This window comes from Schistocerca gregaria, chromosome 2 (assembly GCF_023897955.1).
Source record: "Schistocerca gregaria isolate iqSchGreg1 chromosome 2, iqSchGreg1.2, whole genome shotgun sequence".
Taxonomy (NCBI): domain Eukaryota; kingdom Metazoa; phylum Arthropoda; class Insecta; order Orthoptera; family Acrididae; genus Schistocerca; species Schistocerca gregaria.
In genome coordinates, this window is record NC_064921.1 from 803969593 (window position 1) to 803995478 (window position 25886).

A 25886-nucleotide genomic window follows, 5' to 3' on the forward strand; every position below is an offset into this window, starting at 1 on the left:
ATGTTGTCTTCATAGCCAGCGTTTCATGTGAGCGACGAAAATCAGAGGGATCCAAGTCCGGGCTGTAAGGGGGTTGATCAAAAACTTCCTATCGAAAACGCTGCAGGACCGCCTTCGTTGCAGCTGCATTATGCGGCCAAGCTTTATTATGAAGATGGATAGTGCCTCGTGGCAACATTCGTCTTCGCTTTTTCTGACTTTCCCTTCTTAGACGATTCTCCGAGTCGCCTGACACATCCGCTGAACCAGATCATCGGTTGACACTGGCTTTCTTTCCCGACTGCCTGCACCGTGAACGTTTGCATATCCTGTCTCGAAGTTCCTGTGCCATTGCCGCACTTTGCTGTCACGCATGACAGTTCCGTTATGTGGGCTGCATCAAATCAGGCGGGAACACGCAAGTTAAAAGCAACAGTCGATATCGCAACAATACTTGTTTATTTACTGGTTTCGGTAATCGTGGCAGTACGATAAGACCGAGGAGCCGCCAGCACGAGCCATAGGGGGCCTAAAATTCTGAAGATGGCTTTCACGTAAAGTTGGCTGCTCTCATTCGATTTTTTCATTCTAAGTGTCTCCTAAATTTAGACAACATTGTCTATGGAGTGCAGCGATCTGGTGCCATATTTAGGTTAAAATCAACTGTTGAGATCGCAGTAATATTTGTTTATTTACCGGTTTCGGCTTACGTGAAAGCCATCTTCAGAATTTTAGGCGCCCTGTGGCTCGCGCCGGCGGCTCCTCGGTCTTCTCGTGATACCGTAATCGTGGTTGTACGATGAGACCGAGGAGGCGCCAGCACGAGCCATAGGAGGCCTAAAACTCTGAATATGGCTTTCACGTAAGTCTAAACAGGTAAATAAACAAATATTACTGCGATCTCAAGAGTTGATTTTAATCTAAATATATCACCAGATAGCTGCACTCCATAGACAATGTCGTGTAAATTTAGGAGACACTCGAATGAAAAAAATCGAATGACAGCACCCAACTTTCATTTGGCTATAGACTCTGTTGTTGTAGGTACTTTTACTTGTTCAGTGTGCGTTAAAAACCGATAAGTGCGACGTGATGCGATCGACGAGCATAGAGACACTGTACATCAAATCTCTACGAAGTTTCATCAGATTTCACTGTGGATTTAATCTCGCAACCGATCCAAATCAGGCAAAAAAAACTTTCTTGTACTTCATACTTATATGGATATGGTGTATGTTCTACCGGACATGTCCGAAAGAATAGATACCAATGATGACCTGCAGCCGTCGAGAACGAAATTAGAATTATATATTAATACTTTCAGCTGCTGACGGACGTTGATATATATCAACGGGGCAGGTGAAGATGTGTGTCCCGACCGGGACTCGAACTCGGGATCTCCTGCTTACATGGCAGAAGCTCTATCCTTCTGAGCCACCGAGGGCACAGAGGATAGTGCGACTGCAGGGACTATCTTGCGCACGCCTCCCCTCTCGCGAGATCCTCATTCTCACCTTATATGTGCACACACTGCATTCGCAGTGTCCCTAGCCAAAATACTCTTCACTCATTAAGGTGAGAATGTGCGTCTCGCGGGAGGCTTGTCCGAGATAGTCCCTGCAGTCGCGCTATCCTCTGTGCCCTCGGTGGCTCAGAAGGATAGAGCTTCGGCCATGTAAGCAGGAGATCCCGAGTTCGAGTCCCGGTCAGAGCACACATCTTCACCTGCCCCGTTAATATATATCAACGCCCGTCAGCAGCTGAAGATATTAATATATAATTCTAATTTTTTCATGTACTTCCTGTCTTCCATTATCATGTTATCATGCGTCAAAGCTGACGTATGTGTTGGCAGGTTCAGGCCAGCAATTTCGATGTAGTGGTAGAGAGAGGGAGTGCGCCTTCCTTCCACAGAGGAGCTTTTCCTACGTGCGTGCACAACCTGCCGCAGCCAGCAGCTGTGGCAACAGAAGCAGAGTGGCTAGAGGGCGCGGCACTGCGCCGGCGCACAGCGGCAGCGACTCAGGGGGCTCCGAGCCCGTGTCCCCAGCAGTACACAACAAGTAGTCCAGTGTCGCAGCCGCGTTACCATGGAGACGCTACGGGTGGACGTGGCGCTCGCCGAGCGCCTGTTCCTGCAGGCGCTGCTGTGGCTGCGTCGCTACTCCAGGTGGGGCGTGTGTGTATGTGTGTTCGTGGCGTTCCCTACACTCGAAGTCTATAACATTTCATCTCTGAGCCACCATGCTATTACGCCACAGATCCTTTCTTAAGTATTTCATCGACAAAACGATGATGAGTTACACCGGCTGCAATTCATTCTAAGAGTTTGGTTTCATGATTCACTTGTGCTGGCACTGTGTTCTATGTGCCAAGAAATAAGTCAGAACGTGTCTCCAGAGAACTACATTTATTACGGCACCGTTCACAAACTGTCACAATATTAACAAGCTTCGGTCATGTTTTACCAGTGCTGCCAACCTAAATTTCGTAAGTAGTCACAAAAATTGAACAATTTTGGTAAACATTTTTGGAACAGTGATCACTAAAGTATTATATTTTAATTAAAGTTCGATCACAACACTTACGTCTCAATAACATAGGTGACCGGTTTCGGTTATATTTTTATACCCATCTTCAGGCCTCTGAATTAATTTTGGAAAATGCTAGAGACCAATCTTAAAATAAAATTAAAAGTGTCTAATGACGACAACATTTTAACAAGATAAAATAAAACTTATTATACCCATGGCTTCCTTGGAAGATGGCAGGCGGAGCTCTCCTCGGCTGCTACGAAGTCAACTGGTGGTTATAAGTGCTGAGCATGAACTTAAATATGCAGAGGCTCCACCTACTTCTTCTCACACTACTTCACAACTGCCAATCAGCGTTCATAATATGACGTCAAAGTATAAAAGTACGAAATACACTAATAACATAAAATTGATTCATTTAAAATGTCTGATTAACAGATAGTTAGTACATGTAAAAATTATTTATATTTTAGATAAAAATGGTAAACTACGATGTGTAATAGCTGTGCCCTCCATGGGCAACCTTAATACTATTACAGTGTCAGTTAAATCAAAGATGTAAAAGTCCTTGGAGTTGTGGTATATATCGATTATACCGAGTCGCCTACATCAAAATTGCATCTTTGATGGATGTTGCAAAATCGTTTTACTTTAACTGTAGTTTTCATAGTGACATTTTTTATAACAGTAGGGTAGCAGCCAAGGGTACGTTCCGCATAATGTATGTCCGAATAACCGATGAGACCGCTGATTAAATATTTAGAACTCATCGATCTAATAGTTTTTATAATAATCAATCTCAATTTAATAAAAAATTTATATGTTGTATAGCATATTTTTCATACAAAGCTTTTGCTTTGGGTATAACTAATCTTATATTTTAAAACAAAAGAGTACGTGCATCTTCATTATAAAATTTCGTCAAAAAGGTCGTAAAAATATTTCTCTCGAAAATCTAATTGTCCATTGAGCAGCATTGATGATTTGGTTTTTAAATGAGCATATACCTCGATTTCTTCTAAGATATACATAAGTCAGCCTTTCTTTGCATAATGAAGAACAAAAATTGAAGTACTTGAGTTGTAACGACCTACTTCAAGCTCAATGCACTCAGAACTACCTGTGACGTCTGTCACAAACCAACATAGGTTAATTTCGTGACTATGTTACAGACTGTCAAGGATGATTGAGAAGGGTAAATGTGTCAGTCTGAGGTAACGAACAACGGTCCGGAAACGAACGTCGAAAGTTATGAGGAGAAATAGTTCTCATACGTCCGACAGCGGAATACATGTGCCGGTAGTGTTGTTGCTAGGCATCTGACAGAGCTGGTAGTATGAATCAAAACAAGGAAAAACGTCTAGTAAACATGGCCTCTAATGTGCATACGAGTACTTGTTCGCTTCCGCTATTGTGAAACACATATCTTCTACTAATACTGATGTTGTTGTGGTTGTTGTGGTCTTCAGTCCATAGATGCAGCTCTCCATGCTGCTCTATCCTGTGCAAGCTTTTTCATCTCCGACTGCAGCCTACACCTTTCTGAATCTGCTTCGTGTATTCATCTATTGGTCTCGCTCTACGATGTTTACCATCCACGCTTCCCTCCAATATTACACTGGTGATCCCTCGATGCCTCAGAACGTATCCTACCAACCGATCCCTTCTTCTAATCAAGCAGTGCCACAAATTCCTCTTCTCCCCAATTCTGTTCAATATCTCCTCATCACTTACATCACCCACCCATCTAATCTTCAACATTCTTCCGTAGCACGACATTTCAAAAGCTTCTATTCTCTTCTTGTCTAAACTACGAGGGTTATTCGGAAATTAAGGGACGATCGGTCACGAAATGGAAACCACTGTGAAAATCCGATGAAGATTTGCACAGGCGTGTTGGGCAGTCTCTCTAGCATGCCCGTCGATCGCATTAAGTCGTTCTTTTTAGTCCTGAGCACACAGGGGGCACATAAAGATACCTAGAACAATAGTGTCTCCCGCCAAGTACGGGTGCCTGGAGAGAAATTTCGCCTGAAGGTATGCAGCCAAAATTACATAACTGTCGTGCGTTTTCTTCATCGAGACATTTCTCAGCCGTATTCTGCAGGGTATTATGCAGGGCCAATGAGGATGCTCCTGCATCGTTTTCAGTTGGAAATGTTTGATTACCGACAATATAGCACGTAATTGTCTCCCTCTGAGTTTCTTCTCTGCTCACATGAACCGCTGGCTATGAAGACAACATTTTGGCACAGACAACGCACAACGAGCGTAGAGTATTGGCGGAAAGCACTGGCGGCTGCCTTCTATAACGAGGGTGTTGCAAAGTTTGTACAACGCTACGACAAACATCTAAGTCGGATCGGCGACTATGGAGACAAATAGCTGGAAGTTGTAGCTAACTGTTGCAAATAAAACAGTTTTGATTTTCACTGTGGTTTCCATTCCGCGACCTATCGTTCCTTACTTTCCGAATAGCCCTCGTATTTATCCTCCATGTTTCACTTCCATAGATGGCTACACTCCATACAAATGCTTTCAGAAAAGACCTCTGACACTTAAATCTATATTAGATCTTAACAAATTTCTCTCCTTCAGAAACGCCATAGCCAGTCTACATGTTATATCCTCTCCACTTCGATCGTCATCAGTTAGTTTGATCCCCAAATAGCAAAACTCATCTATTATTTTAAGTGTCTCATTTCCTAATCTAACTCCTTCAACATCACCTGATTTAATTCCATTATCCTCGTTTTGCTTGTGTTGATGTTCATCTTACACTACTGGCCATTAAAATTGCTAAACCAAGAAGAAATGCAGATGATAAACGGATACTCATTGGACAAATATATTATACTAGAAGTGACATGTGATCACATTTTCACGCAATTTGGCTGCATAGATCCTGAGAAATCAGTACCCATAATAACCACCTCTGGCCATAATAACGGGCTTGATACGCCTGGGCATTGAGTCAAACAGACCTTGGATGGCGTGTACAGGTGCAGCTACCCATGCAGCTTCAACACGATACAACAGTTCATCAAGAGTAGTGACTGGCATATTGTGACGAGCCAGTTTCTCGGCCACCATTGACCAGACGTTTTCAATCTGGAGAATGTGCTGGCCAGGGCAGCAGTCGAATATTTTCTGTATCCAGAAAGGCTCGTACAGGATCTGCAAAATGCCGTCGTGCATTATCCTGCTGAAATGTAGGGTTTCGCAGGGATCGAATGAAGGGTAGAGCCACGGGTCGTAATATTTGAAACGTAACGCCCACTGTTCAAAGTGCCGTCAATGCGAACAAGAGATGACCGAGACGTGTAACCAATGGCACCCCATACCATCACGCCGGGTGATAGGCCAGTATGGCGATGACGAACACACGCTTCCAATCTGCGTTGTCCGCCCCCGGTAGCTGAGTGATCAATCCAAAGGGCCCGGGTTCGATTCCCGGCTGGGTCGGAGATTTTCTCCGCTCAGGGACTGGGTGTTGTGTTGTTCTAATAATCATCGTTTCATCCTCATCGACGCGCAAGTCGCCGAAGTGGCGTCAAATCAAAAGACTTGCACCAGGCGAACGGTCTACCCGACGGGAGGCCCTCGTCACACGACATTTCAATGTGCGTTCACCGCGATGTCGCCAAACACGGATAAGACCATCATGATGCTGTACACATAACCTGGATTCATCCGAAAAAATGACGTTTTGTAATTCTTGCACCCAGGTTCGTCGTTGAGTACACCGTCGCAGGCGCTCCTGTCTGTGATGCAGCGTCAAGGGTAACCGCAGCCATGGTCTCCGAGCTGATAGTCCATGCTGCTGCAAACGTCGTCGAACTGTTCGTACACATGGTTGTTGTCTTGCAAACGTCCCCATCTGTTGACTCCAGGGACCGTGACGCGGCTGAACGATCCGTTACAGCCATGCGGATAAGAAGCCTGTCGTCTCGACTGCTAGTGATACGAGGCCGTTGGGATCCAGCACGGCGTTCCATATTACCCTCCTGAACCCACCGATTCCATATTCCGCGAACAGTCATTGGATCTCGACCAACGCGAGCAGCAATGTCGCGATACGATAAACCGCAATCGCGATAGGCTACAATCCGACTTTTATCAAAGTCGAAAACGTGATGGTACGCATTTCTCCTCTTTACATGAGGCATCATAACAACGTTTCACCATTCAACGCCGGTCAACTCTGTTTGTGTATGAGGAATCGGTTGAAAACTTTCCTCATGTTAGCACGTTGTAGGTATCGCCACCGGCGCCATCCTTGTGTGAATGCTCTGAAAAGCTAATCATTTGCATATTACAGCATCTTCTTCCTGTCAGCTAAATATCGCGTCTGTAGCACGTCATCTTCGTGGAGTAGCAATTGTAATGGCCAGTAGTGTATATGCTCCTTTCAGGACACTGTCCATTCCGTTTAACTGCTCTTCCAAATCCTTTGCTGTCTTTGACAGAGTTACACTGTCTTCGGAAAACCTCTAGGTTTTTATTTCTTCTCCGTTGATTTTAAGTCCTACTCCAAATTTTTCTTTGTTTCCTTTACTGCTTGCTCAGTATACAGATTGAACAACGTAGGGGACAGGCTACAACCCTGTCTTACTCCCTTCTCAACCACTGCCTCCCTTTCATGCCCCTCGTCTCTTATAATTGCCATCTTTACAAATTGTAACTAGCCTTTCATTCCCTGTATTTTACCCCTGCCACCTTCAGAATTTTAAAGATAGTAATACTGTAAGCTCTTTGATTTCAATAGTTTTGCAAGAGGTTGTTGTATCAAAACAAGGCAAACATGTCCTATAACTACGGACTGTAAAGTGCGTACCTTAAGAGCAATGAGCACTTTTTCAGATAAAAAGATGTGTTTCACAGTAGTGAAGAGAAACAAGTGCTCATAGCACTTAAGGCACGCATTTTAGGATCCATGTCTACTAGAAATATTTTTCTTCTTTTGGTCCACACCATACCACCTCTAAAAGTTGCCCACTCAACAATTTTAGCAACAAAACTACCGGTACATGTATCAGAGGTATTAGAACGATTTTCGGTTATAACTTGACCTCGCTTCTGGACTAGGATTCCTTACCTAAGATTGATACATTTACACTTCTTAATCATCTCTGAATGTGTATAAATCATCACGGAATGAACCTGTATATAATAATTTCTCTCCCCACCAGCTTAAGGGATGTGAGGTCTACAAAAACGGTCTTTTGTATATTAAATCAACCGTAATGTAAGTTAACATGTTAGCAACAATATTTGAGTCAACTATTGCTTTCGTCTTTCGGTCTGCCGTCTAAGCAAAATAACGTAAACGTAATTTCAACGAAATTTAAAACAACCGTAAAATCACGTGTAAAATGCCTCGTCATAAAGGAGATTGTGTGCTGGTTCCAAAGCCGATCTCAGATTTTGCGAGTTCGCAATATTCTCGAAGTCATCGAGTATTTAACACTATGATTGCTATTTTATTAATATCAATTCACATTGATGAGTTTATGTTACAACTGTACGTGCAAAACACGAGCTTTTGTTTTCTAGCGTCACTTGGATGAACGATACTTTTGAAAATAGTCGTTTGATTGAATTTCAGTTTTCTTCTTTTTCTTGGCTCTTATCCGGTACCTTCACGCCCCCTTTAGCCACACCCCTCTCCCCCCTGCCCCCAGGACAGAATTTGTGCACTACAACTGCAAACGTGTAGTGTTAGTTCATATCCCCTTGTGAAAGTGTAAAAGCGTTTCCGAAATTTTTACGAATCGTATAACTGATGGGCGGGTCCGATCAGCGGCCAGCATGCCTCCTCGGATCTCGGAAGTGGAGTGTCAACGCGCGTGATCATCCGAGCGTGTCTTTTAATTGCGTTTCAATATTGCATCATAAATTACCTCTTTGATATTGGCACAATTTTGTAATTACGTAAATGAATAGTGCCAGTGAAACCTGTGATGTTTAGTTGCTACAGATCCTCAAATCATGGTAGCAAAAAGGGAAGTGATGAATTTAATTGGTTTCAACATTTGAAAAATGGACTTCTTACATGAATTCTGAAATACAATTTCAGAAGGATGGTATCGCATCCACGGAATCAGCAAGCATTCAGCAATGTTGTGCTGCTGTTATAAACCTGTCTTACGTAGAAAAAATAGAATTAACGTAATATCGGTTTAGATTAAGGTCGAAGAGTCTGTTGCTAGTGGTAGTTATCGGCTTTGCTTTAATAACCGGTAGTCTTCTTGTAAAACGACAGCCTATTGTAAAGGGAAGAGACACTTTATTCGATCACAAACACGCGACCGTGGACACATAGGCCGCGGCTAAGATCTAGTCATATTCGTGTTGACAGATGAAATCACCTTGACAGGAGCATGTGGAAGGCGAATTTCACAGTATGCTCCACAAATGATGATGTTGTCTCTGGACTTCCACCGGCCGCTAAGGTGATCGCGTGAACGGGAAAATCCTTCCATTGGGGAGCACAATGGCTGCTCCTTTCTCATGGCCGATTTCACGTCCAGGGCAAAATTAAAGCTCACCCCAAAATTAATAATATTGAACTATATGTGTTACTGAAGAAACAGTAGGCTCATTTGAAGCGGAAAAGGTGGATGATTACGATTGTGAAGACACTCCTTCGATACCCACATTAGTTTATAAGTTTTTGTAAGTTAAGTGTTGTAAATAATTCCTGAACTGTAAAAGTGAATATCTCGGCAACACATTATCTCAATTGTTACAAATGAGGTATCTGCAGATACGTCTCGTAGAACTGTATGGGGCTGTGATAGTAGATTTACTGCAATTACTAATATTGTTAAGTGAGAGGCCGAAAAGTGCATTTCGCCCAATTAAAAGCAGCTTTTCTTACTAAATAAATAGAGTAATACTATAAGTAGCGGCATAACTATAAAATTTACATACATAGGAAATTATTTAATGTATAATTTAAATTGTTTGTTAATATTTACATTTATAAATCCGAAAAAGGAGAAAAACCAAAGAAATTACTGTTTATAAATAAACTATGGTGACAAAATAAAACTGATAACAGCACAATATTGCTCCGAAAATTTCCGTATGATTTTATGTATTATACGTGTATAAAAGCTTAAAATTAAGAATTTCAGCCATTTTCACGTTCACTAGTTTAACTGCTTGACCGATATTTCCTGGGTGAACAGCGGAAATTTGGAGGGGAGTTTACGTTCGGACGCCTTTGGAGGCGGTCAGGCTGTGTTAGCCTGTGTTAGGAGACAGTTTTATCTGATGAGCGGTGAAACAGCTGCTAGTTCACGTATGTGAATGGAATTCCTACATAGAAATTTTTCAGCATCTGATGGACTTGTTATTTTTCAGGTTGCGTGTGACACAAGCCGCACTTTTAAGGTTTCAGTGTGTAGCCATTGTGGAATTTATAGTCTTAGATACTGTGAAACTTAAATGTTTTTCTAAAGATAACACACGCAATTAATAATGGTTTGTTCAACCCCCTCCAAGATCTTAAGAAACTCGGCCAGGCTCTAAAATCAGTTTATTGTGAACTGTGGCGCTGTTCTTATAGGAAATAAACTCAAATTTGTGAAATTTTAAAATTACGTGAATGTGTATGTGATTTTTGCATAGCAAATCCTGACTGCATTTATATTAAATACTTCAGTGGAACACTGGTAACGTGAGTTAGCGCCCCATAGACGAAACGTAACCAAACTTGTCAGTCCAATCACATTTACGGGGACCCATAGAAGTTTTTGTGCTGTGTAATGTGTGGGTAAATCTTGTCTTGCAGTAGCACGTGGGAGCTCCGAGATTGTATAGTACTTGTGACCAGTTTTGATTTTCGTTGAGCTGATGAGAGGCTGTATTTTATTTCATCATCCACACCTAATGCACGTTCCCATATAACCCATATGGTCGCACTCTGTGAAACTATATCAAATGGGGCTGCCCAGGAATATTGCAGACCTGTTGTTCACGTACTTGCGAGCATTGTCGAACCATGCTGCTGGAAGTCGGCGAGAGTACGACGAAGCACCTCCACTTGTCATCTTCTAGTGATAGAGCGTCAAAGTTTCGTGGGGGATCGCACGTGCGCCTGTGCCAAGCTATGCGACCTATGCAGGATAGCCCGCCCCGAGGTTGGAGGGGGGAATAAGGTGTCAGGATGGTTGGCGGCGGAGGGTTCATGAGGAGTAGCAGGCCAGTGGAGACACAGAAAGATGTGTCTGTCAAAATCAGTATTTTATTTTCTGCTCGCACGTTAGCGCTGTGTCGGTGTAGGCTAGCGACCACGCCCCCACTGCACAGGAAGAGGGCAGATGGCTGGCGAGGTGTCTGCTAGCGACAGGCCATGGCCTCACACCTCTGCTCGGTGTGCGGCGCGCGACCTCACTGTGTGAGTCACGCCACAGTCACGCGGCATTGTACTCTGTTCGTCATAGGAATAAACCTGATATAAACAAACACAATAGCCGTGGCGCGGTATTTTTGTATCGAGACAGATTTCCAGAACGAAGGTGTCCCGACAGGAAGACGTTCGAAGCAATTGATCGGCGTCTCAGAGAGCACGGAACATTCCAGCCTATGACTCGCGACTGGAGAAGACCTAGAACGACGAGAACACCTGCAATGGACGAGGCAATTCTTCGTGCAGTTGACGATAACCCTAATGTCAGCGTCAGAGCAGTTGCTGCTGTACAAGGTAACCTTGACCACGTTACTGTATGGAGGGTGCTACGGAAGAACCAGTTGTTTCCGTACCATCTACAGCGTGTGCACGCACTATCAGCAGCTGATTGGCCTCCACGGGTACACTTCTGCGAATGGTTCATCCAACAATGTGTCAATCCTCATTCCAGTTCAAATGTTCTCTTTATGGATGAGGCTTCATTCCAACGTGATCAAATTGTAAATTTTCACAATCAACATGTGTAGGCTGACGAGAATCCGCACGCAATTGTGCAATCACGTCATCAACACAGGTTTTCTGTGAACGTTTGAGCAGGCATTGTTGGTGATGACTTGATTGGGTCCCATGTTCTTCCACCTACGCTCAATGGAGCACGTTATCTCGATTTCATACGAGATACTCTACCTGTGCTGCTAGAACATGTGCCTTTACAAGTACGACATAACATGTGGTTCATGCACGATGGAGCTCCTGCACATTTCAGTCGAAGTGTTCGTACGCTTCTCAACAACAGATTCGGTGACCGATGGATTGGTAGAGGCGGACCAATTCCATGGCCTCCACGCTCTCCTGACCTCAACCCTCTTGACTTACATTTATGGGGGAATTTGAAAGCTCTTGTCTACGCAACCCCGGTACCAAATGGAGAGTCTCTTTGTGCTCGTATTGTGCACGGCTGTGATACAATACACCATTCTCCAGGGCTGCATCAGCGCATTAGGTATTCCATGCGACGGAGGGTGGATGCATGTATCCTCGCTAAAGGACGACATTTTGAACATTTCCTGTAACAAAGTGTTTGAAGTCACGCTGGTACGTTCTGTTGCTGTGTGTTTCCATTCCATGATTAATGTGATTTGAAGAGAAGTAATAGAATGAGCTCTAATATGGAAAGTAAGCGTTTCCGGACACATGTCCACATAACATATTTTCTTTCTTTGTGTGTGAGGAATGTTTCCTGAAAGTTTGGCCGTACCTTTTTGTAACACCCTGTATAGTTTCTATTTCAGAAATTTTGTACAGTCACGGTCTCTGTACTGTTGTGCTCTCATTGCCGCGCTAACAATACGCAGTATGAAAATGGCTGAGACTGCTTCCTGCTCCGTGGTGAAACTGAACCGATACGCGTTACAAAATATTAAATCTTGCGACTGCAATTCAGACGCAAAACGAAGTAAAATGAAAATCGTAAAACTTTTAATTCCAAGATGCTACTCCAGACGGGTGTAAAATGAATGTGGGCAACGGAAAACGTTGAACGCGGAAATGAATATTTGGCCCTGTTTGACTACACGCTGAAGCAGATCTTATCCGGTTATCCTTTCGGCGTCGCTACAACACCGGCCGGCGGCCGCTGTATTGTGCTTCAGCGTTCAGGTGTCCCGACCGTCCGTCTTGGGTTACTTCCTGTTAGCAGACCAACACACCTGTGCGGCCGTTTCCACCCAGGGCCTGAGTTCCGCCTGCCGTTTCATTTCCACTGGTGTTCCAACCTCTGCTAGTATAGGCAATCATTCATTAAGCCGTCTAGATAATATATGCAATCCATCATCTTTCATGCAGTAAGAGTTAAGAACTATCTACAAGGTGTACATGAGAATGTCAGTCTTCTTCAAATATTCATACATACGACGTACAACCTATCAAATGATACCTAATTCAGGTTGTAAATCACGGCAAAGTACGTAGATGAGTGCTTGTAAGGAACGAAATTACTGCCACCTTACAGGGGAAATTATGCCACCTTACAAAGTTATTGAAAATATCACCCGGGGACTTGGAAAATCCACGTGTAATTAACTACGAGAACGGTAATTTGTAATGAAACGAAACAATAACGAAGTAAAAGACTTTATAAGATAACTGTATAGAATCTATGTAGCAATGTAATTGTTCTTTTACTCGCTGGTGCAAGAAACGAAAAAGACAGCGTTATTACGTACTTTCTCTTTCTAGCCTTGAAGAAAACGCAAGTTGCGGCCGCCATTTCGCATTGTAAGTTGTGAATTTTAAAAAATATATTGTTCTTTATACTAATTGAGTATTTTTATCATGACTATAGTGACCTTCGTGCAGAAGTAAAAGTAAGGTTTATTTTTCAAAGTTATCAGTATGCTTGATAAACAAGAACAATCGACCATTCTTGGCAGACGTGTGGATGCCCTCAGACTTTTCGTTACTTAGGGTCAACTGCCAACTACCGCACCATACAGATATCTTTCCTAAATCGTTTTGCAATAATGTGTTTTGATCTGTTGATGGCTTTACTAGTCGATAAACGACAGCGTCACCTGCAAACATCCTAAGACGGGTCCTCAGATTGTCTCCCAAATCGTTTTTTTATAGATAAGGCACAGCAAAGGGCCTTATAACACTACGAATTTTGACCTGTCTGACAGGAAATCACGAATCCAGTCACATAACTGACACGATATTCCATAAGCACGCAATTTCAGTACCAGGCGCTTGTGTGGTACAGTGTCAAAAGTCTTCCGGAAATCCAGAAATACGGAATCAATTTGAGATCCCTTGTCAATGGCACTCAGCACTCCATAAGAGTGTTTTCTAAACCCATGTTGACTGTGTGTCAACAGTTCGTTTTCATCGAGTTTATTCATAATGTTCGAACACAATATATGTTCCTAAATAGTGCTACATATCGATGTTAATGATATGGGCCTGTAATTTAGTGGATTACTCCTGCTACTTTTCTTGGATATTGGTGTGACCTGTGCAAGTTTCCACTCTTTGGGTACGAGTCTTTCGTCGACCGAACGGTTGTATACGAATGTTAAGTATGGAGCTATTACATCAGCATACTCTGAAATGAACCTAACTGGTATACAGTCTGGACCCGAAGACTCTCTTTTATTAAGTGATTTAATAATCGTCTTGTGGTGGTGCAGTTGTTCTTATGTCCGTGTTTGCTATGAAAATAGGACGAGGAATTCCGCCTTATGCAAGACACCTTTTCAGTTTCGTTTTACCCAGACATGTTTCAGCACTTTTTGCGCTGTCTTCAGTGGGTTATTTTATTTTCTTACTGTAAAATTGATGCTACATATTAAAATTCAGAAAAACTTTTGGTACAAAATATTTACAATTCTGAATGAATAATTGTTGCAGAATATTATACATCATTTGTTTACAGTTCACAGTTGAGATATGTATTAATGACCTGATGCACTGTATGTTGTTTATTACATTATGTCTAAAGTTCTATTTATAGCTTAACTGGCAAAAGAGTGCATTAGTTTACATACCTTACATGAGCTACTGTGTATTTCCTTTGGTAGCTAGTCTGCTACACAATCTACAACTAGTCATCTGCAAACAGCCAAATGTAATATTTATTTTTCTGTTTATTATGCATTTACGAACGGAAATGAGTATATATCACGTTTCTTTTTTTGTAACTTACGGCTTTGATGTTATAGTGTTTTGTCATATGTTTTGATAAGGTGAATACGCTAATTTCTGTGACTTTGGCAACGCACTTTCCCCGAATTTGCAAACATGGGCAGAGTTTCGCCGCCACTACGTGTTGTTGTAGCTGTGTAGTATTCATTTTCTTCATGGCGTGTTTGTCTGGGTGAGGCGCGCAAGTTTGAAGTGTGCGAATGAGGCATAGACAGAGAGAGAATGGGTGGTTCCCCCCCCCCCCCCTCCCCATCCCGAGTAGTTCTTGATGTGGGTGTTATGTATATAGTTCTTCAATTGTGACAAGTAGGGTTTTATCGCACAGTGAAGTGTTCATGCAGTACTTTCTATCCTTGGGCTATAGATTTTTTGGATATAAGTTAATTTTTTGTGTGAGTTGCTACTGATTTTAAGAAACTGTAAGTCAGTTTATGGTTATTGTGTGGTATCAGGTGGTCTGCGAATGTTGAGTGTGAGCTATCGATTTTCAGTGCTCTGAGATGTTCTGTATACCTGGTTCTGAAATTCCTTCATGTTTGGCCCACATATACAGATTGACAGCAGTTGAAAGTAAGTTAGTATATACCGGACTGGCTGTATTTGTCAGTGTTGGTGATATTTCTTCCAAGTCTCCTTTGTATTGTGTTTTGGTTCTGTTTGCTATGTTGCATCCTTGTTTCTTTAGTACATTACCCACCCTGTGTGTGACTTTGTTGTTGTAAGTCATTATGTGCCATTTGTTAGTTACGTCTGCTGATTTGTTGTGTGTTGTGTTGTGCTTGTTTGTGTGAATGTTTCATGGTTACGTATTACTTGTTTTTGTATTTTGTGGTTTATTTTATCTATTCTCTTTGCATCATATCCATTCTCCTATGCAATTTGTTTTATCGTGTTCAGTTTTTGTGGGTAATCACGTTTGCTCACGGGTGTTTTGTTCAGTCTGTGTAGTAAATATATGAAGCTGGCTTCTTTGTGAGTTATGGGGAGATTGGATTGATTATGAATAACAATACTGGTGATCGTGGGTTTCCTGTAGATTGGGAATCAACGTTTGTTGTTTCTAGTGTGTATGGTGAGAGCTAAGATATTAACATTTACATCTGTTTGTGTTTCTATGATGAACTGTATTTCCAGAATGAGATTTTCACTCTTACAATTCGGAGTGTGCGCTGATATGAAACGTCCTGGCAGATTAAAACTGTGTGCCGGACCGAGACTCGAAATCAGGACCTTTGCCTTTTGCAGGCAAGTGCTCTACCAACTGAGCTACCGAAGCACGACTCACGCCCGGTCCTCACAACTTTAATTCTGCCAGTATCTCGTCTCCTACCTTCCAAACTGTACAGAAACTCTCCTGCGAACCTTGCAGAACTAGCACTCGTGCTTGGGTAGCTCAGATGGTAATGCACTTGCCCGCGAAAGGCAAAGGTCCCGAGTTCGAGTCTCGGTCCGGCACACAGTTTTAATGTGCCAGGAAGTTTCATGAACAGTATTTTGGGTGGACAGAGTTTATATTGTCATGAAGTTCTTTTATGCGAGGCTGTGGTTCATCTATTAAGCAAATTACATCATCTACATACCAGTGTGTGAAATATGTGTGAAATCTTATGGGACTTAACTGCTAAGGTCATCAGTCCCTAAGCTTACACACTACTTAACATAAACTATCCTAAGGACAAACACACACACTCATGCCCGAGGGAGGACTCGAACCTCCGCCGGGACCAGCCGCACACTACATATCTGTACCAATATATTTTTGTTCTGTTTTGGTATTACTATTGTGTCAGAGATTTGTTTTTCCCTCTGATTGAGATAAATATCATCTGGGAGGCCACTGATTGGTGATCCCATGGGTGGTCTATCTTGTTGAGAGTAAAATTTCTTGTTGAATTTGAAGAAGTTTTGCTATGTGATGAGCCTGAGTACGGTTAATATTTCTTGTATGTTTGCTGTGGGTATGTTTCCTTGTAGATGGAGGTTGCTTTCTATGATGTCGATGGTTTCTTCTGTTGGTATGTGTGTCCTATAAGTGTTTTAAGTTGCTTCACTACTCCATGGATATCTGCTTCTACAGTACTCTTATTGGCAGTTGTTCTTCATTCGAATTCTAGAATATTTACTTCGTCTTCTTTTGTGAGGGCATTTGGGAAGGCTGTGTTCAGTAACTCTGCTTTGGCAGTACTGGTCACAGCTTGCCTTCGGCTCCACGTGAAACGAAATCCAATGAGATTCAAGCTAACGCGGAAGAATTCATGGCGTAATGTTCACATCAGGTATAGCAGCTCACAAAGATGGTCGGCCGCCTTGCTACGGTAGCCAGGTCTGCGGTTTACGGGCGACGGTGTGCAGTGCGAAAGCGCTCGCACCGCGACGGCAGAAGACGGCTGCCGTACACGGGATGCGACCTGCTGCCCCCTGGGAAGGAGTCCGACCGCTGATGGAGTGAGCCCGGAAGGCTAGCTGCGCTGTGGCACTTAGGAAGGAGGACTTGGAGCAGTATGCTGGTACCGCGACAGAGGCCCGAACTCGCGACTGCTGCAAGCGGCTCCGTGCCGCCTCCTCGTCTGCAATATCCCCCGTGTCCTGATAAAACTACTGAGCTGCGAATGAAACCGCTACGAAAACAGCAGCTATTTATACGAGGGAGCAGCCGTTATACCGATGCGCCGCTTCTAGTCACGTTCTCGGCAACACCATTGAAATCCGCTACGGAGAAATCCGATAGCCTGTGCTGTGCATTACCGTTGCTTTGCACGTGCCACCGACCGAGCCTGGCCTGCCTCGTAGTAATTCAACACCTCGTTTGCTAAAACTAAAATGACAACAGCCTGCGCTAGCTCCTTACCAGCAGCTCCTGGGACATTCCTCCACATATCCTCACAGATTTGCCTGAAAAATGGTATCAACACTACAGTAGTGTGTAACAGAGAGAAAAAAATTTACTGGTATCCCATTAGCAGCGAACATCTTGAGCACGTAATGTTGTATATATACTTTGCTGGCCGTTAAAATTATGACATAATCAAAGCGTCATTTAACAAACGTCAGCCTGGCTTGAAGTGCGTGTCTCAATAATTATGCAAATGATGAGCATTTCAGCGCAACTACACAATGTATGTATATGGAACGCTGTCTGCATTCTGCATGTGTGTTAAAGATGACACAGTGGTCTCTTCAACAAGAAATTGCATTTGTACAGGTTGTTTGTGACAAGCTTCATGTAAGAAAGAGAGACATCTGCCAGCACGTTTCACAGTTCGACAGTGGCGAGGTGGTCGCCTGTTGACACTGCAGTTAATCCTCCTGCGATATTGCTGGTCGCTGTGGTTGGGATCTGTCATGTGAACGGCGAATCGATTAGTTCAGGGGTCCATACAGCGGCATGTAGGAACTGAGTGACCCCGCATGACTAGCGCCCCAGGGATAAGACATATTCCACATCACGAACCCTGAGTCTGGAAACAGAATAAAGCAGCAACAGAAGTATACATATGAACAGCGCGACGACGTCTCGAGAAGTATGGACTGCCAGCACAGCGTCCACTGTTGCAGCCTCCCTTGATTCAACAACACAGAGGCAGACTTACAGTGGTGTGCCCAGTAACAATACTGGATTCAGCAGTGTCAACACGTCATCGTTTCAGACGAGACGCAGTTATGCTTACAGCATACGAGTATGCAGCTCCAACGGCAATGAACGTTACCAGATTAGATTCTTCATTGTCATACAGGCCCAATATCCGGAGTGATGGAGTGATATTCCAGTGGATATAAGACACTATCACGTCCTGTTCTCCGCTTTTCAAACATTTTGGATCCACAGCTTCCTTGGCCTGAACACAAACAACAGCAATTTCTTCCACACACGTCATCCGCCTCGAAGTGTCGTAAATAAACTCGAAAAAATGAGTAAGAGTAGTTACCTCGTTATGAACTGTTCGTACTGTGGCGTTGCCTTCTGTCTCGCAATGAGATTTTTAATCGAAAGTTTCTTAAAGGGGCGACGTTAGAAAGCTGCTCATAATATTTAAGTTAATTGTTGTGATATGTGAGACTGTACCTAACAGTCACTGCTGAATAGTTGCTCTCTAACCAAAGAGCACCACTTACAAACAAATCAGGTGCATCTCTACCTGTGGTGTCTCGTAATTTACGCACTTCGGCTATGCACGGCTCCGTTTGAAAACGAATAGATTGAAGCAGTCATATGGATGAGCCACACATGTCTGCTTTCATGACCCACAGTTAATTCGTTGCGATCAATAACCTGTAGTTATGATCCCGCAGTGAAATAGTTCATGCATTGGCTGGAATTGCGAGTTAATAAGTTACAAAGAAATACAAAATAAAAGTTAAACGAACCAATCAATAAAGAGGGTTCTATTCTAACGTCAGTAATTCATCTGGACAACGGAGAAAGATAACCTGAAATAAACGGGAAGTGGTCCTATGATATTCGATTAAAATACAGACAGAAAATACCCTTATAAAATGCAGTAAAGTTAGTTTGAGAGTGTTAGGAGAGTGGCAGAACAATTCACAGACTAAACTGTAGTCAAATATACGCAGAAACCAAGTCCATTTCATGATTACAGTACACGAAATATCCACCACCACAAAACAGTCCAGAGCTCAGTGTTATAATTTACAAATTAACACTCGTGATACAAAGAATAGTAACACATTCTCTGTCTATCCTCAGTTCTGTAATACAAGCGGAAACAGTTAGAGCCCTACTCTAGAGCACTTTTAGGCCTCCGTTCCGAACTCAAAGTACAGCAGAGGCCGTTTAGCGCACAGAACCTATCGCCCACTCCATCAAAAACCACACAATACCAGAGGCAGGTATGCCTTCCTCCAGAACGAACATCCAAATGTCTTTCTTCATCGTCTAACGTTACCTGTATACTCTGTAACTGTCGGTTGCACATTTTTCATATTGTTTTCATTTCTTCGGAAATACCATTTTTGACTATGTTACGATGATTTCAAATTCGGTCTCAGCATGAAACTAATCATCGATCGATCAAAAAGAAGTAAAATTTGCAACTTTGGACTGGTTTTTCATTGTACTGCCTAACGTAAAAGTTAAAGTCTCATACCGGCCATTGACCGCCCAGAATCTGCCAACCACATGACCGAATAAAGAGCTATATCACAGGCAAGTCTGCCTTCTTCAGGAACGAACGTTAAAGTGTCCAAAATCGCTCCCTTGAGCTCTTCACTCGAAAAGTCCCGGTGTCTACTTGACTAGCGTCATGTACCTCTACTGACTGCTTTCTCATTGGCTGAAGGGCGTCAACAATAAAATAGATCGTTCTTAAGCTCTAAAGACAACGTTTGACTCAACATGATCCGGACTAAAGTAATATATAACAACAGTATTTAAATAAAGAAATGTTACACATATTCATACTCAGACGATTCACGATAGGTAAACGAGCCAGCATTCTTGTGCAAGTGAGCTCACGGTAAATGACAACAATTTCCGTTAAATATTGTTTAAACAGTTATTTGGGCCTACATGTCAGAAGTGTCTTATGACTCAGTTTTAAGACAGTGGTGTCAGCTAACATATGCGACTGACCACTTCCTAAATTCTCATGATTTTGTACTATCAATTGTGATTAATATTTAAATAAAGATGTTGGCAAAATAGCAGACTGTTCAGGCTGTATACACTTGCTGTGTAATTGTGAAGCGTACGATGCTCTGACAAACATTTATGTAATAAAAAGACATAAAAGACGTCATAAGTCAATAAGACAGCAGTTGAACGGAATGCACAGTGTCTTGAAAGGAGGATATTAGATGAACATCAACAAAAGCAAAACGAGGAGAATGGAATTTAGTCGAATTAAATCAGGCAATGCTGACGGAACTACATTAGGAAATGAGACACTTAAAGTAGTAAAGGAGTTTTCCTATTTGGGGAGAAAAATAACTGATGATGGTCGAAGTAGAGAGGATATAAAATGTAGACTGGTAATGACAAGGAAAGCGGTTCTGAAGAGAGATTTGTTAACATCGAGTATAGATTTATGTCTCAGGAAGTCTTTTCTGAAAGAATTTGTATGGAATGTAGCAGTGTATGGAAGTGGAACATGGACGATAAATAGTTCAGACAAGAGAATAGAAGCTTTCGAAATGTGGTGCTACAGAACAATGTTGAAGATTAGTTGGATAGATCACGTAACTAACGAGGAGGTACTGAACGGAACTGGGGAGAGGAGAAATTTGTGGCACAAGTTGACTAGAAGAAGGGATCGGTTGGTAGGACATGTTATGAGGCATCAAGGGATTATCAATTTAATATTGGAGAGCAGTGTGGAGGGTAAAAGTCGTAGAGGGTGACCAAGAGATGAATACAGTAAGCAGATTCAGAAGGATGTAGGTTGCAGTAGGTACTGGGAGATGAAGAACCTTGCACCAGAGTGGCATGGAGAGCTACGTCAAACCAGTAACTGGACTTAAGACCACAACAACAACAAGTCAATAAATTAAATAGGTGCATTGCTACCGTCTGAGGTAAGCGGTTAAAAGCTGAAGTCCAATTATGCAGCAAGAAGCAAAAGTTCAAACTCATACCTTCAGGTGCTAAACTCATGGCGACGGTCTTCTGGGACTCTGAAGGGGCTATTCTGTTTGATGTCCTCCCTCGTGGTGCAACAATCAGCCCTAAAATGTATTGTGCCACTTTCCGGAAATTGGAGAAATGAATTCAGCATTTTCGTCGCCACACAAATGCAACCGAACTTCTCCTTCTCCATGGCAACGCACACAAGACAAAACGAAATTGCACGGTTCTTCGTCATCCATCGTACAGTCGTCCATCCTAGAGCCCAGATCTCGCACCTTCCGACTTCCATCTGTTTGGCCCGAAGAAGGAAGCAGTACGTGGATGAGACGTTGGCTCTGAAGTCGAGCAGTAGAGTGGTATCATGAGGGCATACGGTCCCCCTCCCCCCAGTGGTCGAAAGTGTGGGGAATAACATGGTGTATTGTCGTCCTGAATAAAACCAACCTGCTTTCAGAACAAAAATGTTTTGCATTTCTTCTTGAATAGCATTCGTATAATGGACAGAAAAATATAGATTTTATAATTAAAGTTTTCTCTGAGACATTTAAGTCTTATCTTTACCTGCGATAGTGATGGAAGAAGGAAAAAGGAATTAAAATTGGTGCTACAGCCAGACAGAAATGCTAACATTACACGACCGGAGCACTTCGAAAGGTGTTGCTGCACAAACTACTCAACTCGTATACCCTCCTCAACACAAATTTCTATTCCCATCTTCAGCTTATTGTGTTGAGGAGGGCACTTTCATAGTTGTTCAGCAATATTGACCATTGTGCTACGGTAGTATAATGAACGAGAAGATCTGAGTTCGAGTCCCGATCATGCCACAAATTTTAATTCTTTTCTTCTGCTTCCATCATCGTCGCGCACAGAAAAATGAAAACGAGACAGATGAAAAAAGTAAGTAACCTGTTTATTACTTCAAAAGTAATCAGTTCGTTTCAGGCACTGTGAGTCAAGATGGCCAATGCCTCCATGGAAAAAATGTTTGTGGTAGGCTATTGAACCATGGTTGTATCCAGGCGTGCACGTCTGCTTCCGAAGCAAATCGACGGCCACGAATGTCTTTATTCAGGTCTCCTAAAATTTGGTATGTTCCATAATTCTACAACAGTCTGACGCCAACTACATGGGCCTGATGTTTGAAAGGAGGGGCTGTGTTTCGATATTCCGCTTTAAAACAATTTCGGAATACCGAATTCAGTATTTCGGCCTTCTCCCTGTTGCCTTTTGTTTCGACGACAGTTTGGTCACTGAGTGAATGGACCGCGACCTAATTCTACAAAGGGCCAAAACTTCTTAGAGCTTTTACTCACATCGGTTGACCAAATTCTACTTTCAAAGTCACTGAACGCTTCTCTCATTGCTCACTTTACGCTCATTTTCCTCTTCATTCATCTTTTGTTTGTCAATTAGGTTTTGAGTTCTCTCGAATTTGTGATGAAGCTCTTTGTTTACGTAGCAGTTTTCTAACACGGCTATTGAACCACGGTGGGTCTTTTCCTACCCTTATGTGGATGTATCGGGTCCCTAGAAATAAAGAAAGCGTAAAACTAAACTGCATCTCGAATAATAATTATAGTTTATTTCATTTTAATTGCACGTTTCCAAAATTGTTGCTTCATATTCAACTACTATACTCAAATATTTCAACCCTTTGTTACGTCGCTGCGTTATATGCCCGTTTGAAATTCGCGTATCAACAGATTTAGCTATAAGTACAATTTATCGGGGTAATGCGATAATGCTAGACACAAAGAATTCAACATATTTCAGAAGTATCATATTTTCAGATTTACTTGATCTATGTTCATATTAGGTCATTCCTTACTTTTCGCTTGATGATCTTCGATGTCGAAGCATTTCACGAACCTGTGTAAGAACTGTTTAATTAGAGTGACTCCTGGATGCTGTTCTGTTATCCTGTGTGTGTGTGTGTGTGTGTGTGTGTGTGTGTGTGTGTGTGTGAGAGAGAGAGAGAGAGAGAGAGAGAGAGAGAGAGAGAGAGAGAGAGAGTGTGTGTGTGTGTGTGTGTGTGTGTGTGTGTGTGTGTGTGTGTGTGTGTGTGTTTGTGTTGGGTAGCGGGGGACGGAACTCTGTTATTTCAAAATGGTTCAAATGGCTCTGAGCACTATGGGACTTAAGATCTGAGGTCATGAGTCCCCTAGAACTTAGAACTACTTAAACCTAACTAACCTAAGGACATCACACACATCCATGTTAGAGGCAGGATTCGAACCTGCGACCGTAGCAGTCGCGCGGTTCCAGACTGAAGCGCCTAGAACCGCTCGGCCACCGGGCCGGCACTCCATTGTTTGTCACTTTATTTTTTATGTTGTGACCCGCCCTAGTTTCGTCGCTCTTAAGAATTTAGTCCAGAAAATCGTTTTCGTGTTCTAGCAAGTTATTAGAAATTAATGTTGTATTGTCCAGACATTTAACGAGATGATGCAGTTAAGTATGATGGTGTCTATCCGCGAACTTCATGCAGTTACCCTTTCAAGGAGTTAGACATTTTAACTATACCGTCGCAATACACATATTCCCTAACGGAATTCGTCACAAATAATCCATCACAATTTGAAAGGAATAGTTATATCCATACCTACAACACTAGAGGGAAAAATGACCTTTATTAGCCATAGTTAAAGCTGTCGCTGGTTGAGAAACGAGTTTAATATGGAGAAACAATAATTTTTGATTATTTGTCCTATAACATAAAATGTCTGAGAGGTAACGAAGATTGTTTTGAATGGAATTTAAAATCATTTGTTCTGGACAACGTCAACGGCCTTGTGACGTTGACAACATCGGTTTCCACCCGATCACCGAAACCCTACTAGTACTTGGACGGGTGAGCGTTGGTTTCCAGGACAATGAAGTCACAACACTGGCATCCAATTGAAAAGACTTGCACCAGCCCGTTGTGCTACACGACATTGTTTATTGTTCTGGACAACTCCTATTCCACTTATGAATATCTACTTAAGAACCAATAGCCAGTAAAAAAAATACCAAGAAGTGTAGTTGCTTTAGTGGGACTAAAAATAATAATGTATTCATTAATATTTAACACTAATCATGTATGTACATATCCTGTAAACTGAGTCGTTCCACACGACTTCGACAATAGAATCGGAATCGTCAAATGAAATGTGGAACACGTAAATAATTGACACTGAATTGCCACTGGGCAGAATCGAACTTATATCTCCACACGGACATTGTGACTCACGTGTACAGTGGACCTCTACATCAGTTCCGACTAATCCAGCCTAGCTGCTGTGTGCCACGTGATTTCGACGCCGACTGAGCGATAATCACCAACGTTCCTTTTCTTAAAAAAAAATAAAGCCAAAGGTCATGTGATACTGCTTCATACAAATTATCTTAAGTGGCGCTGACATCACACTGAAGCAGAATATGTCATCTGTTACTGAGCTGACGCGTGTTACGAAATGATATCTAACGTGACTACGCCTGCTCTGCTAGATTTGTCGGAGTTTGGGATTTTCGAAGTTTGGAAGTTCAAGTACCGAATAGTGGTTGATAGAGACACAGGGTGCATCTCACTCCGAAAGTTGCGTGAAATACTGTAGTCTATTCCCCTGATCGTAACATCGTTAATGAGTATTTGTAAAAGTAGTAATTGTTCACTTGAAATGCATGTAAGGTAACGCAGGGTTAGACAACTCGATGAATCTGATTAAAGTATCGCCTTTGAGGGAGATCCGCTACTAGTGTGCTGCACTTTTTTGTCCATAAATACTTGTTACTTGCTTAGTTACTTACTTACTCTCCCAAGATTAAGCAACTAGCCAGATCCGATCTCAGTTTTCGTCCCGCCCGCCCATGTATCGACCAACATCTACTCTTCTGGCGGGATGATATTTCAGGGCAATGTTCGGAATTCTTACATTCCTCCTTTCTGAATTGCACTTTGCCCAATTTCTCCTGTTTTAAAATTTCCGTCATTCACCACGATTATATTTAGTTGCTGTTACATCTATTCATTCCGTTTTTATGTCTTTTAGGGAGTATCCTTTCACTGGTCTGAAGAAACGATTTCAGACGATTATATTTCTTTTCGATACCTGTTTTATTCACCCACGTCTTGTTTCCACAAATCAATGTTGCTACAGCTATAGACTTACAAAACTGAAGTCTCTTCGCTGACGCTGCTCTTCAGTGCTCGCCAAATTGATCCGTATGTAGATGCAAATCGATGAAGTTCTTTTTCTTCCCTTCATCGTCGTTAAAAGATAAATCAGAGCCAAGGTAAGTGAAGCTTGGTCTACTGGTTAGTCGGCAGTTAATATACATTATTAATTTTTTAAAATAAATGTCAGTTCTTTCCGTCGCATGTTGAGGAAATAGAACTAATTCTCTTTGCTGATGATGCAGGCATTGTACTGAATTATTGCGGAGATGCATAAACAGAAGTAAAAGTAAACTAAATTTTTACTGAAACAATCTGTTTGTTTACCGCAAACGAGCAATCACAGCATAGAAAGAACGTGGCTCATAATCTGTGTAGAAGTCAGGCTACGGCTGTGGCAACGGCAACAGAGCGACCAAGGTAGACTGCGTAAAGCAGAATGTTCAAAGGTAATGAGTGTGCTCTGTTCCTACTGATAAGAACCTTAACTGGTAATCAGCTATGATACAT

The 25886-nt window shown here is 42.3% G+C and overlaps 1 protein-coding gene across 1 annotated transcript in view; it reads left to right on the top strand.

Moving 5' to 3' along the window:
- Positions 1–2060: 2060 nt before the first annotated feature.
- The window catches only part of LOC126335080 (uncharacterized), a 156816-nt gene continuing 132990 nt past the window's right edge, over positions 2061–25886 (top strand). Inside the window, exon 1 of the mRNA XM_049997973.1 lies at positions 2061–2149. Coding sequence (XP_049853930.1) covers positions 2070–2149 — 80 coding nt within the window. The 5' untranslated portion in view covers positions 2061–2069. The remainder of the gene's footprint in view (positions 2150–25886) is intronic.